Genomic DNA, 11,560 nt, shown 5'->3' on the forward strand with positions numbered 1-11,560 from the left:
CCGCCCCCAGTCCTGCCCTCCCAATCCTTCTGGGCTTCTGTTGACTTCAGAAGCTTGCATGGGGCACACACCCATCTGGGTCGCCCAGGCCGCAGCCCCCTCCCTCCCACGGCGCCCTCCCAAGCAGCCTCACCTGTGGCAGAATCTTTTTCTTCTTATTGGCAGCCGCGTTGGGGCCCGAAAAGAGTTTCTCGAGAGCCGCCAAGGCGGCACTCGCCTTGGCTACCTTCTTGTTGGGGCCAGCCCCTCGGAACCTCTGCCCGTCGACTTCTACCTGGAAGCGAGACCAGCAGTTTGCACCCTGGCTGGGTGTCACCCCGGATGAAGCCCCAAGCGGGCGGGTGGGGGGCCCAGCGCCTCACCTCCATCACGAACCGCTTGTCGTGGCTTCCGCCTGTCTCGGAGATGAGCTCGTATTTCAGGCCTCGCCGCTTCTCGTTGAGCTCCATCACCGGATTCTTGCCGCTGGCTGTGAGGATGGGACCCTGAGTTCTGACCTAGGAGAGGCAAGGCAGGCTTGAGGGGGCGAGGGGACCACCGGAGCCCTCGGCCTCATCCCGGGCAGCGTCCGGCAATCCGCACGGACCGGCCTCTGGCAAGAAGGACTGTTCTCTTCTCCAGCAATTGGTGCAGAAGGGAAGGGAGATGGATGGATGGATGGATGGATGGATGGATGGATGGATGGATGGATGGAAGGGAGGGAGGGAGGGAGGGAGGGAGGGAGGGGAGGGGAGGGGAGGGGAGGGGAAGAGCAGCTCCAGCTTTGTATATCAGCAGATCAGATCAGTAATCTGGTCGAGCATAATTCACAGAAGTTAAGAACGGGACGCTGATAGCTCCTGTGCCCATTAGTGGTCTGATCCATGCAAATATTCTGCTCACGTGCATTTTCGCACATTATTACCCCCATGTATTTTTCAGGAAGTGGCAACAGGCACAGGGGTCCTTCCCATCTGGGCCACCGGAATCAAACCCTGGGGAAACCTCTGCTCCTTCAAGGCTGCTGTCGACATTCCTGCATAACTTGGCGTCTCTGCGACGGTTCCCCCCTTCCGCCCCGCCTGGGACAGAAATACTCGGGAGGACTGCTTGCAGGACAAAGTTTCCAGTTACCCAGAGGCGCCTGCTCTGATGCTGAGCAAGGGGAAGATCACCTTACGCGCCGTGTGCCCCGGGGACAGCGTCCCTTGACCCACAGAAGCCGTCTCGAAAGGCTGTCGAACGCAAAGTCGGGGTAGATCAAATCAGTTCCTGAACGAACCCAAGGTGCTAATTAGCCCCCCAGCTTTAGCGTATTTCTTCTTTTTTAGAAGACAGAGCCAAGGGAGAAAAAGAGAATGGCAAAGGAAAAGGGAAAGGGTTGAAGTAGAAAACGAACAATCCTCTGTGTGCAGAAACTTCCCTGGGCTAACGGCTTTGCCTACGAAAAATAATAGAGTCTTGAGTTTAGATCATTGGAGCCTAAAGGGGCATAATGGTGCTTTCTCTCCTGACCCAGAACTTGACATTCTGGACACCTCACTTTCCATTTTAAAGAAGGAAATGCTTTTGGATCTCATAGAGAAAAAACAAGAAGGCAAGTCCTGAAGGACATTTGGACTAAGAGGGAGGGAGGGAGGGAGGGAGGGAGGGAGGGAGGGAGGGAGGGAGGGAGGGAGGGAGGAAGGAAGGAAGGAAGGAAGGAAGGAAGGAAGGAAGGAAGGAAGGAAGGAAGGAAGGAAGGAAGGAAGGAAGGAAAGAAAACAGGGAGGAAGGAAGGAAAACAGGAAGGAATGAAAGAAGGAAGGAAGGGGAGAGAGGAAAGATGACGCACCTCTAAGGTTGCAGAGGTATCAACTGTGGAATTTCCATTATTATTGCTCGTGTTTGAAGACACCGTTTCGTTTTTGCCTTCTGTATCTGACTTCTCATCAGAGCTCGTACATTCCATGTCTGCATCAAAACCGGTGGGGTAACCCATCGCTTGCAGCACCTGTGGAAGTGGTGTGTCAGAAGACGCTCACGCTATGCAAGATGCTGGACCGGCTAAAGCGAAAACCCAGACCCACGGCCACACCTTCTGTTTACTTGTCCTCAGAAGAGCATGGCTTGGCCTGCTCCAGAGAAGGAAGGGAAAAGCGGGAACAATTGTGTTGGTGGGATCAGGACAATCACCCCCACACTGCTGACTACAACTCCCAGCCGTCACAACTCCACAGGCAAAATGAGACACACACACACACACAACTGCCCTCTAACTGAGGCTTTGCAAGACAAAAGATTGATCTACTTCTGAGAGTGAGAAGCACTTTGGGATAGAAAGGGGCACGTCCCCAAGTGAAAAAAGAAGCAAGAAAGGAAAGGAAGGGGGAAAAAGACTTTGGGAACTTCCACACTGAACGGGAGCAAAACAAAGAAAAAACATCTCAGATCCACATAGACAACAGCGTGAGGCAGATAATTTAAAAGCGACAACAGCTGCATCGTAATCCGACTGCAGGAGAGACTTTTACCTATTGTGGCCATAACACAGTAACTTCCCTCTTATATGCCTGGAAGCAGATACTTCTAATTTCTAGAAGTAGAAATTTCCTTCCTGCTACTCTGTTCCAAAGGAAGGGGCTAGAAATTCAGTCCCCCGACCCCTCATCTCAACCCCAACCTTTACAACAGACCTCCAGGATCCGGGAGAGACCTTGCTGCCTTACCTTCACTGCAACGTGAAGCTTGGCGGTCTTCTTGGAAGGTCCTGAGGCTTCGTAAGTTGTTCCATCCACGTCGACGGACATCGTGAAGACCGGGGCGTGGACGGGCCCCGACTGAGAGAGCAGCTTGTACTGCAAACCGGGCCGTATCTGATTCAGCCGCATCAAGGCATTCATGAGATCTATTGCTTTGCTGTCGAGGACTGTCAAAGGAAGCCAAGAGAGAAGGGGAGAAGCCATGATGGCTACGGGGCCGGCAAGGCCGTGCTTTTCACGGAAAAAGAACTGTTGGTCTTCACTCATCCAACTACTTGAGATTCTTGAAGATCTCTCCCTTGCCTCTGAGAAACTAAGCAAGGGGGGAGACGATCAGGGCTGAAGATTTGTCAGGAAAATTGGGGAAAAAAACAACCCAGAAAAAGGAGAAAACAAACGGCTTCCATATTATTGCCCCAAACCCCCTCTATGAAGACGTCCACTGAGTCAAGAGCAATGGCATTTGACTCAACGTAGCATTTTCTAGATTCGGTAAAATTAATGGCATGAAAATAACGCAATGCGTTTGCCCAGAGGACAGTAAGCCAGAGTTAAGGAAGACCTTAGACGGCAATAATGAACGTTAAGGAGAAGAAACAATCCTTACTTTTCCTCAAATTCCGCTTCATTTTCTTACTGGGGTCTTTCTCATCCCCCAACCCGTCTTCAAAAGGCCTCTTTAGGGCAGAGGAACCTGCACCTAGAAAGAGAAAATGATCTTTATGGCGTGAAGGGAAGGTGCGAGCATCGTCGATGGGTAACGTCAGAACTGAGCCACGGAAAGAGCGTCCTGCGCTGAAAAGGAAGTTCTGCATCAAGAAAAGCTATTCTGCAACAGATTCTCGCTCGGCGCTCTCCGTTCCTATCCCGGGGCAAGAAAACCCACGAGGAAGCTGAGCTGAGCAGAATGGAATTGGATTTGATTGACAGGCTCTGGGATTTGGGGGAAAAATAGGCAGGAGGGCAGGAAGTCTCACGGGCACCAAGCGATGCAGGTATTTGGGGGTACTTATTTTTTAACTGTTTGTGGCTTTTACTTTCATTGCGAGCCGCCCAGAGTCACCCACTGGGGGAGATGGGCGGCATACAAATTTAATAAATAACTAAACAAACTTCCCCACAACTGAGAGATCGATCTTCTCCATTTAAAAATAAATAGCCGGGGCGCTGTTGCCATTACGGCTGCCTCGAGAAGCCATTCCATCTTCCGCAGCGCCAGAAAGAGGCAATGTCACAGGCCAAGGGGAAAACGCCCTGCCTGGAGCCCCTCGCGCTTTGGAGCCGGACTGGGGAAGGACTCGAACCCGTGTTCTCCCAGTGGAGAGGTAACAAGAAGACCTGGCCTGCTTCAAGCCCATCACACTTCCAGTTCTGTTTCGAAGACTACAGGGCAAAGAGGCCGCTTGATAAATTCTCCCTTCCTTTTGCAAAAACAGGGTCTGCTGGAGGAGTAATGGTGGAGGGCTAGTGACATCATACGCATGATGACATCATCATGGAAAGGCATCTTAGGTACTAGTATTAGGCCACAGGATGGAAGGACTCGATGGCATTATTGGGGGGGTATTTTTATTAAATACATATAAACAGTCATAAAAAAAAAACGAGGAGGAGGAAGAATAAGAACTAAAATCCAAATGAACCAATAACTGTCACAGAGGTTATAATTTTCCAGTCCATCATGAATTTGTTGCAATGAACGAGTGCACGGTGACATCACTTCAACAGACTAAAAATCCCTATTAAGAACCGTCAAGAAGACGGAGTTTTGCAGCAGCCCAACTCGTCCCACAACAACTACCTTCTTTGTCGGCCCCCGACCACGAATATTTCTGGAACGACTTATTGGAAGGGAGAGGATCCATTTCCAGCACCTTGTATATTTGGCCAAAAGCCGACAGTCTCAGTGCATGCTGTGAAAAAAAACAAAACGGGGAAAAATTGAGGAAGGGAGCAAATTATTCTGCAAGTCAGCACTGCTCAGATACCAAAGACCATTTTCTGCTCCAGTGATTGGGTGGGTTTCAGCCCACCACCCCAGGCAATGTAGAGTTTGATGTCTTTAATCCATGAAGGCACTTGTCCCCAATCGCTGGGGGAAAAGAGGGCCAATCAGGTGGCTGGCACATCTTACCTGGGCACTATGGGTTATGGCTTCCCTTTGTTGAACAGTCAGGCTGGACAAGGCATCCGTTGGCTCTCGTTCACAGGGGTCGTGCACGCCAGGCCCACCTAGGCACAAGAAAGGAGCCAGGTGCCAGTCAATCCTCAACCCTCTCCTTTCTCCAACTGTCCTCTGAAAACACTGGTCATGAAGCCACAGAACAACAAAAAATAACTATTTGGGGGGGGGGAATGCAGAGGAACACGTTATTTAGCTGGTTCTAGCGGTGGGTGTCTCTTATATAATTTTACCAATGGGTTTTGAATATGGGTTAAAAAGGAAGGCCCAAAGGGAAAAGCCATGGAGGCAGCTGGGAATGAAAGAAACGGGTCCTCCAACCTTCCTTGACTTGCACCAGCCAAGGTTCCCTGAGCCAACCCTAAACATGAGAGTTTATTTTTAGAAAGGTGAGCATCGACCAACCCATTAAAGACTGCACTGCATTTTATGTTAGTCTCACCAGCCATATTAACTACCTTCCTAGAAGAAGACCTTTGCACTCTCTCAGGAAGGAAGAACAACTCGTTTCTTTCTCCTGCTTGGAGAACACGTCGGACAGATGACTTATAAACTCACAGGATGAGGAAGCCAGAAGACCACCATCCAGAAGGAGATGGGACAAGCTGGAACGATGCACCAACCCATGACTGGTCAGCACCCGAGAAGCAGCTTGGCAGATCTTACCTGGCAACAGGATGCCCGATGCCAAGCACTCCATCACCCGCCGGAGAGCTTCCCCCGCCCCCAACGGCCTGTTGCAGGTACCAATGGCTTTCTCACACAACAGCTCCAGGGGCTGGAAGACAACGGGATGGTGTCAGTAGTAACTGTAGCAGTTTATTTATCTAACAAGCATAAAAATACCATAGACAGACAGACAGATCAATAGACAGACTCCCAGAATGATTTCAGGAAGGCACCCAATAATTTCTATCAGCCGTAGCTATTGTTAGAAATTTTGCAATCTTCTTGGAGGTATCTGAAAAGCAGAACGGTAACTTCATGATCATAAGGACCATTAAATGTCCTGGCAATTGGTATTATGAGATCCATTCACCACTGAGTGTACAACCAGCACGGTAGCAGTACATGTGATATAGATTCAATCTTCCTATTGGAACATAAACAAGCACAACGTTTGTAGAAAATGTTGGTATATCTCCCTCTTGGCACCCCAACAAGTAGCACGTCACTTTGGACCAGGGAGAAAAAACCCTCATGTGGAATATGTAAAATGTTAAAAAAAAATTCTAGGAATATTCCGGGATGTGGGGAGAAAGTTGCCCTGTAGCAGAGATGGGTGTCAGTAAGAGTGCCCCTTGCATTGATGATGTTACCAAGTTGGGTAATGAAATGTCTGCAGGCAAATAACCAAGCTTGGAGGGCACCAAGAACTCCACAGTTCAACCCTGAGCTACAGATACTCTCCTCTTTTGGCACTCTGTTTGTGAGAAAAGCTAGGACTTCTGTACTGGACTCATCACTTCTTTGGCCAGAGGGACCCTTGCAGGACAAGCTTGGGAACTACTATGTGGTCCTCTCCCCACAGTTGTGAAAACTTGGTCCTTCTTGCCCACCGAAAGGAACAGGAGTCGCACTGATGGCCTTTGTTTTCAACAGACTTGACGTACACCTTGGATGGACACAGATGGCTCTTGAGATGTTACTGAAGTGGGTGCTGTCGTCAACAGCATCTAAGGGAGCTTGCTTGCCCTGAAGATTATGTTTCATGAACAGGTAACCTAACCCAAGTCCCACAGAAGGTACTAAAATCTGCAGTCAACAACCACCAAGGATTTTTTTTACAAAAGGAACTGGCTGGTTTTGAGGGCAGTTTCATCAGGCCCTTCACAAAGTCAGTTAAGTGCCCGAGAAGGAGAAATTGTAAGAGGCAACATTAACTTTGAGCTGCATTCTCCTAACTCTTTGCCTCCCCAGCAAATTACGCAAACACGGACGAAGCGGTACTCACCCAACCTTTCAAGGGCGCCCAGGTGGGAACTCTGTTGCACAAATCTCGCAGAATTCGCAGCACGATCACACAGGATTTTAGCCCATTCGCTCTGGCCTAAAACAAACAGAATTGTCCCATTCTTGTCTGCAGAGCGTCCAACCTAAACACTATGATTTGAAATATTTTTAAAAAGAACTTTGAAAGGCTACGATAGGTAAGAACAAAAGGCCCAACCTGGAACCATTTGGCGTGCCGCAGAGACGCCAAAGCTTCGAGGCATTTTTGCCTGTTGAGCAAATCCGAAGGATCTTTCATCGGGGCACTGTCTACTGGGAAAATGGGAATATGAGAAACAAAAAGAGACATGCGGAGTTTGACCAAGCGGATTCTGTTGCCCAAAACACAGAACAAATGCCAGCGAGACAGAAGAGTTTTAATAAGACTCCCAGAATTGCACTGACTTTAATTTCCCCCCTGTGGTTTTCCCCCATCCATTCTTTTTTTTAAACATAACACACATGCCAGATTTTTTTTTTTTTAAATAGTAGCAAATATGTGTGTGTACAACAAGAGGCAAAACGTAGGCCGTTTTTCAACATTTGCAGTCAATCTGGGATCTTATTAATTGGTTAAAAAGAGCCCTTCCTGGGGCAGACCATACAAAGTGTGGTGCTTTGCATCTCAGGTCAAAAGGAAAATAAAACCAGCACAGACAGAGACTTTCGGACGTTCAGCGGCCTGAGGGCTGCTTTCCATAAAGGGGTCCTAAAAAAGCTTTGCGTTCGGTTATGCACGCTCCCTACTTTTTCACAAAGTGATCTTCTAGCAATGCTCAGAAACGCCCCCGAGGCCAAGACGCCCTGGACAATCACGAATCTGCAGAGGGAGCTTAGTTATTTTAAATGTTCTCTCTGCTGGAGGGCTTCACAATTTGGATAAGCCAGCAACAGACCGCTGAAATTTACACTCTTTTTCTTGACTTTTTGCAGAAGGAAAGGAGAGTGACGGGAAGCCTTCTACTTAGGCATGGCCCACAACGGTTTTAAGTAGGGACAACCTGTGGATTTAATCCATTCCCTACCCTTTTAGCTAAAATGTGGGATGACTGCAGCAAACATCAAAATACTTGGCTGGTTCATTTGGGGGGAATTTGGGGGGGTAGACTTATTGGCTGGGAGATCTGTGTACAAACTCTCGGATTCATCCCTGGGCATCCTTTCGAAGACTCTCTGGGTAAAACTCTCGCATCCCAAACTTTTCAGGAACTTTGCCTACCAGACATGCTGAACCAGCACAGATTCATTCAGGGCACAGGCAGTTCACGTCTTCAGGACAAAAACGGATTGAGCTGTGGTGGGGACCAACCACACTGCCCTTTTTTTAAAAAAAGCGAGCCAATGTCGTATGTGGAACTTGCAATAGGAATTACCACTTTTTTAAAGTTGCCGAGGATGGAAGGGAGGCAGCTTGCTCCAACTCTTGAGACAGAAGGAAGTGGGGTGGGAGGAGGCCACGTGTGGGCTCTCCTGAAAAAGTTGCCCACAACAGTTGGTGCCTCTCCAGCTTGGTTAGACAGCAATTCTCCAACCAGCTGAGCAAAGGGTGCAATTTATGGGTGTGACTGAACACATGTGGAGGCTGCTGCCCGGGAAAAGCCTGTTCCCCAAGGTAGAAGTGCAAACTGTTGTTTGCACAGGAAAAAAAGAAGGGGTATTTATAGCTTTACCCAATGTGCTAGGTTCTCTTTCAAGTGGACCCCCCCAGCCGGTATTCTGAGCAACAGCTTTGCTAAACCGTGGTCCCACGGGGGCCTGGGAAGGCAGAAAAAGAGTATAAACCTCAGAAAGCCGTCTTGGGTTTGCGGTTCTTGCCTCGCTGAGGAATCACAAAGCCCCACACAGTGACCGTCAACCTCTATGAACTTCGCAGCCTTCTTTTTGTATTACCCTTCTGGTGAGGCTTACGGCCTAATCAGTCTGTAACACGCCCAGTAAAAGCTGCAAAGTCATCAACAGGATTAGCCGCCGAGTGGTTTACAAGCACAACAAGGACACACTCTAGTTTAGCTTTTTTTTTTTCCCCAGAAAAAAAGGTAGTTAGCTGTTGTTGTTTTTCTCTCCCCAGCTTTAATCAGCAACAGTTCGTCCTGCTAGGAGGAAGGACGCCACGAGCAACCTTCAATGGGTAACTGGGACCCTTTGGATCGTATAAAGCTTTTGGAGTGTTTGTATTTCAGGGAAGGTGAATGAAAGATCTGCTCACGTCCATGTGTTGTATAGCAATCCATGAGTAAGCAAAGACTTTGTTTTAAAGGCATTAGGGGAAAAAAACAACTACAGATCGACCGTCTCCAAGGCCATCTCACCAACCACAAATGAACCTAGCACCTTCCTCAGCTAATCGTGCAATTGGGTAACCATTAACACAGAGCGAAGACAATGCAAATTGAAGGCATGGTGAACCAGACTATTTTATACCTGCACAATAGACTTCTTCTGCCTTAATGGTTTACCCGGAGGAAGATAACCCTCCCCCCAGAGTGCTGGTTAATGCTTCCTGAAGGAGCCATGCTGAAAAGGTGAGGGAAGACCTTTGAAAACAACAAGGGTTGGGAGAAGTTATGCCTGTGGTGTTTTCGAAAGGTGGTGCCTCTTGGTTGTAGAAGGCAATTGTGAGAGTGGAACTCTTGGGGGGGGGGGAGAGAAGAATGGAAAGAGGAGCTGGGGTGGGGGAAGAGAGTGAGGATAACCATAGCTAGAAAGCTATCATCAGTTCATGCCTGTCCATCAATGGGGGTGAAATGTTAGTAAGGAGTCCCTAAGTAAGGTAGGGGAGATACAATAGTTCATGATTTACTCAGTAGAGGAGACAGGGGTGAAGAAAGAAGGGGCATTAGCCTTGCAAACAAATACAGGGTGGAATCTGTGTCAACGTGGCATTTTCCTCTAAGGGTAATTGACCTCTTCTTCTCGTCCTCTTGCTTGTATTCTTGGCCCAACAATGGGCTGAGTCCCAACTTAATGGCCAGTTAGAAATGCAACTTACACCAGCTCATTTTACCCAGAGACCTGGGTCTTCCCCTGAAGAATCCTCCTCTTTTTCTCCTGACTTCAACCCGCTGAGTCCATTAAACAACTGGGGGCAGAGTGAGGAGGGAAGAGACACTTTATCTAAGATAGCCCGTAACGGAGGGCATAGAAATTGGAGGCCATAGCAAATCTACATCATAAACAGCCCCAGTTATTTGGAAATGGAATTTAAGAAGTGCTTTGAGGTTGGATCAGGCCAAGCTGAGAACTCATGAAGTCACAGAGTGACTGGGATGGGGGGTTTCCCGGGTTGGGGGGCTGTCACTCATTGCTCCCAGCAGCTGGTACAGGGTAGGGAGGGGGGATTCACATTCTCCCCCCGCAAGGACAGGGAAGAAAAAAAAATGGACTAACAGAGGAGCCATTCAGCCAGATGGCAGACCATAAATAAAGATCCAATTTTACTACATCTAGAAACTGCCAGCAAATGGACAAAATTAATAAATGGACTTACAATAGAAAATGCTTTGTTTAAAAAAAAACAATAAAGAGCGTGTTGAATCCTTCCTTTGTCTGAGTTCTCTGTGCTCACAGTTTTTGGAAGAGAAGAGCGCAGACTGACCAAGCGTTTAAGTTGCCCTGCTGAACTGATTCAGTTGGCTGCGTTGGGGCAGGAAAATCAGATTGTTCCTTTTGTGATAGAATTGGCGGGACGGCTGTATTTGTGTCAAACGTTTCCTTTTTAAAGGATGACAACAACAACAAAAATAAAATGTTGTCGATGGCCAGGACATGGAACAACTCTCAAGCCTGCTCTGGCTCCTTTTGGGGTTCGTTGACCCACCAACCGAAACTGTAGGAAGTCCTGGCTGGTCTCGCCGGTCTGCTCCAGAAAGCAGCAGATCCGAGCATCAAGGAAGCCTGACCAGTCCTTTCTACAGTGATGCTGGCTTGATATTGCGTGGAGGACAGGCAATATCTCCTGAGCTTACAGTTATGGGGTAAACTCAGAAAGGGGGAAAGAGCAACTGCGTGCAGTGGGGATTTTTCAACCACAGGGGAAGGGTGGGGACAGCCTCAGCCGTCACAACAGAAGCTGCCAGTTGGCCAAGTCTGGCCCTGCTCATTCTGGAGCAGGGAAGGGAAGACAGGGAAGGAAACGGAGGTGGAAACCCATGGATTAACAAAGCAATCCTGCTTTTGTTGATGTATAAACCTTCCCACCAAGTTGCCTGGGCTTAATTCCAGGTAGGAAGGTCCCGCAGTCCCATTTTGGGGGACACGAGAAGACAGGGACTGTGAAATTATGCTTGGCTTCGCTGCTGTTCTCTCCTTAACGCTGAGGAAAGATCAGCCATCAATACTTTTTCTCGTAGACCAACAGCCAAGGCAGAAAGAGTAACAGGAGAAGGGACACGGGGAGGAATTGATGAGGTAGAATTTCACAAATGACCGTGTACAGCAGAGAACATAATGTACGGCCATGTGAGTCTGGTGCAACTTCAACAGTGCCCTGTTTAGACCCATCTTTCCTTAAAGACCAACAGGTCAGTACGTTTGTGGGAGGAGGAGAGAGGCAGGGAAAAGACAGACACGTTTTGCTTCGTGGCAAAATGGTTTGGAGGGTGCCTTTTTGTAGCATAACCACCTCCTGTTAATCACTGGGCAGCACTTAAAGCAAATTGACTTGATA

At 48.5% G+C, this 11,560-nt stretch overlaps 1 protein-coding gene across 10 annotated transcripts in view; it reads right to left on the bottom strand.

Annotated features, from left to right (window-relative positions):
- Window positions 1–11,560, bottom strand: part of STRBP (spermatid perinuclear RNA binding protein) — a 53,074-nt gene that overhangs the window by 9,413 nt on the left and 32,101 nt on the right. For 7 of the 10 annotated variants that reach the window (XR_015797274.1, XR_015797273.1, XR_003084149.2 and 4 more), the window contains exons 6-15: window positions 7,073–7,167; window positions 6,857–6,952; window positions 5,569–5,680; window positions 4,855–4,952; window positions 4,522–4,633; window positions 3,328–3,420; window positions 2,688–2,887; window positions 1,814–1,972; window positions 363–497; window positions 134–274 (exon numbers count right to left, since the gene is read on the bottom strand). Coding sequence is in view for 4 of the 10 variants with exons in the window: in XM_088146860.1 (XP_088002986.1) it covers window positions 134–274; window positions 363–497; window positions 1,814–1,972; window positions 2,688–2,887; window positions 3,328–3,420; window positions 4,522–4,633; window positions 4,855–4,952; window positions 5,569–5,680; window positions 6,857–6,952; window positions 7,073–7,167 (1,241 nt within the window). In the remaining 6 variants the exon portion in view is untranslated. The remainder of the gene's footprint in view (window positions 1–133; window positions 275–362; window positions 498–1,813; window positions 1,973–2,687; window positions 2,888–3,327; window positions 3,421–4,521; window positions 4,634–4,854; window positions 4,953–5,568; window positions 5,681–6,856; window positions 6,953–7,072; window positions 7,168–11,560) is intronic. The other 3 variants (XR_015797275.1, XM_088146861.1, XM_088146863.1) reach the window with 1 other exon arrangement.

The sequence above is a fragment of the Python bivittatus genome, unplaced genomic scaffold (genome assembly GCF_059951505.1).
Source record: "Python bivittatus isolate LINGU-HERP-01145 unplaced genomic scaffold, Pbiv_v1 ctg000160_np1212, whole genome shotgun sequence".
NCBI classification, from domain to species: Eukaryota; Metazoa; Chordata; class Lepidosauria; order Squamata; family Pythonidae; genus Python; species Python bivittatus.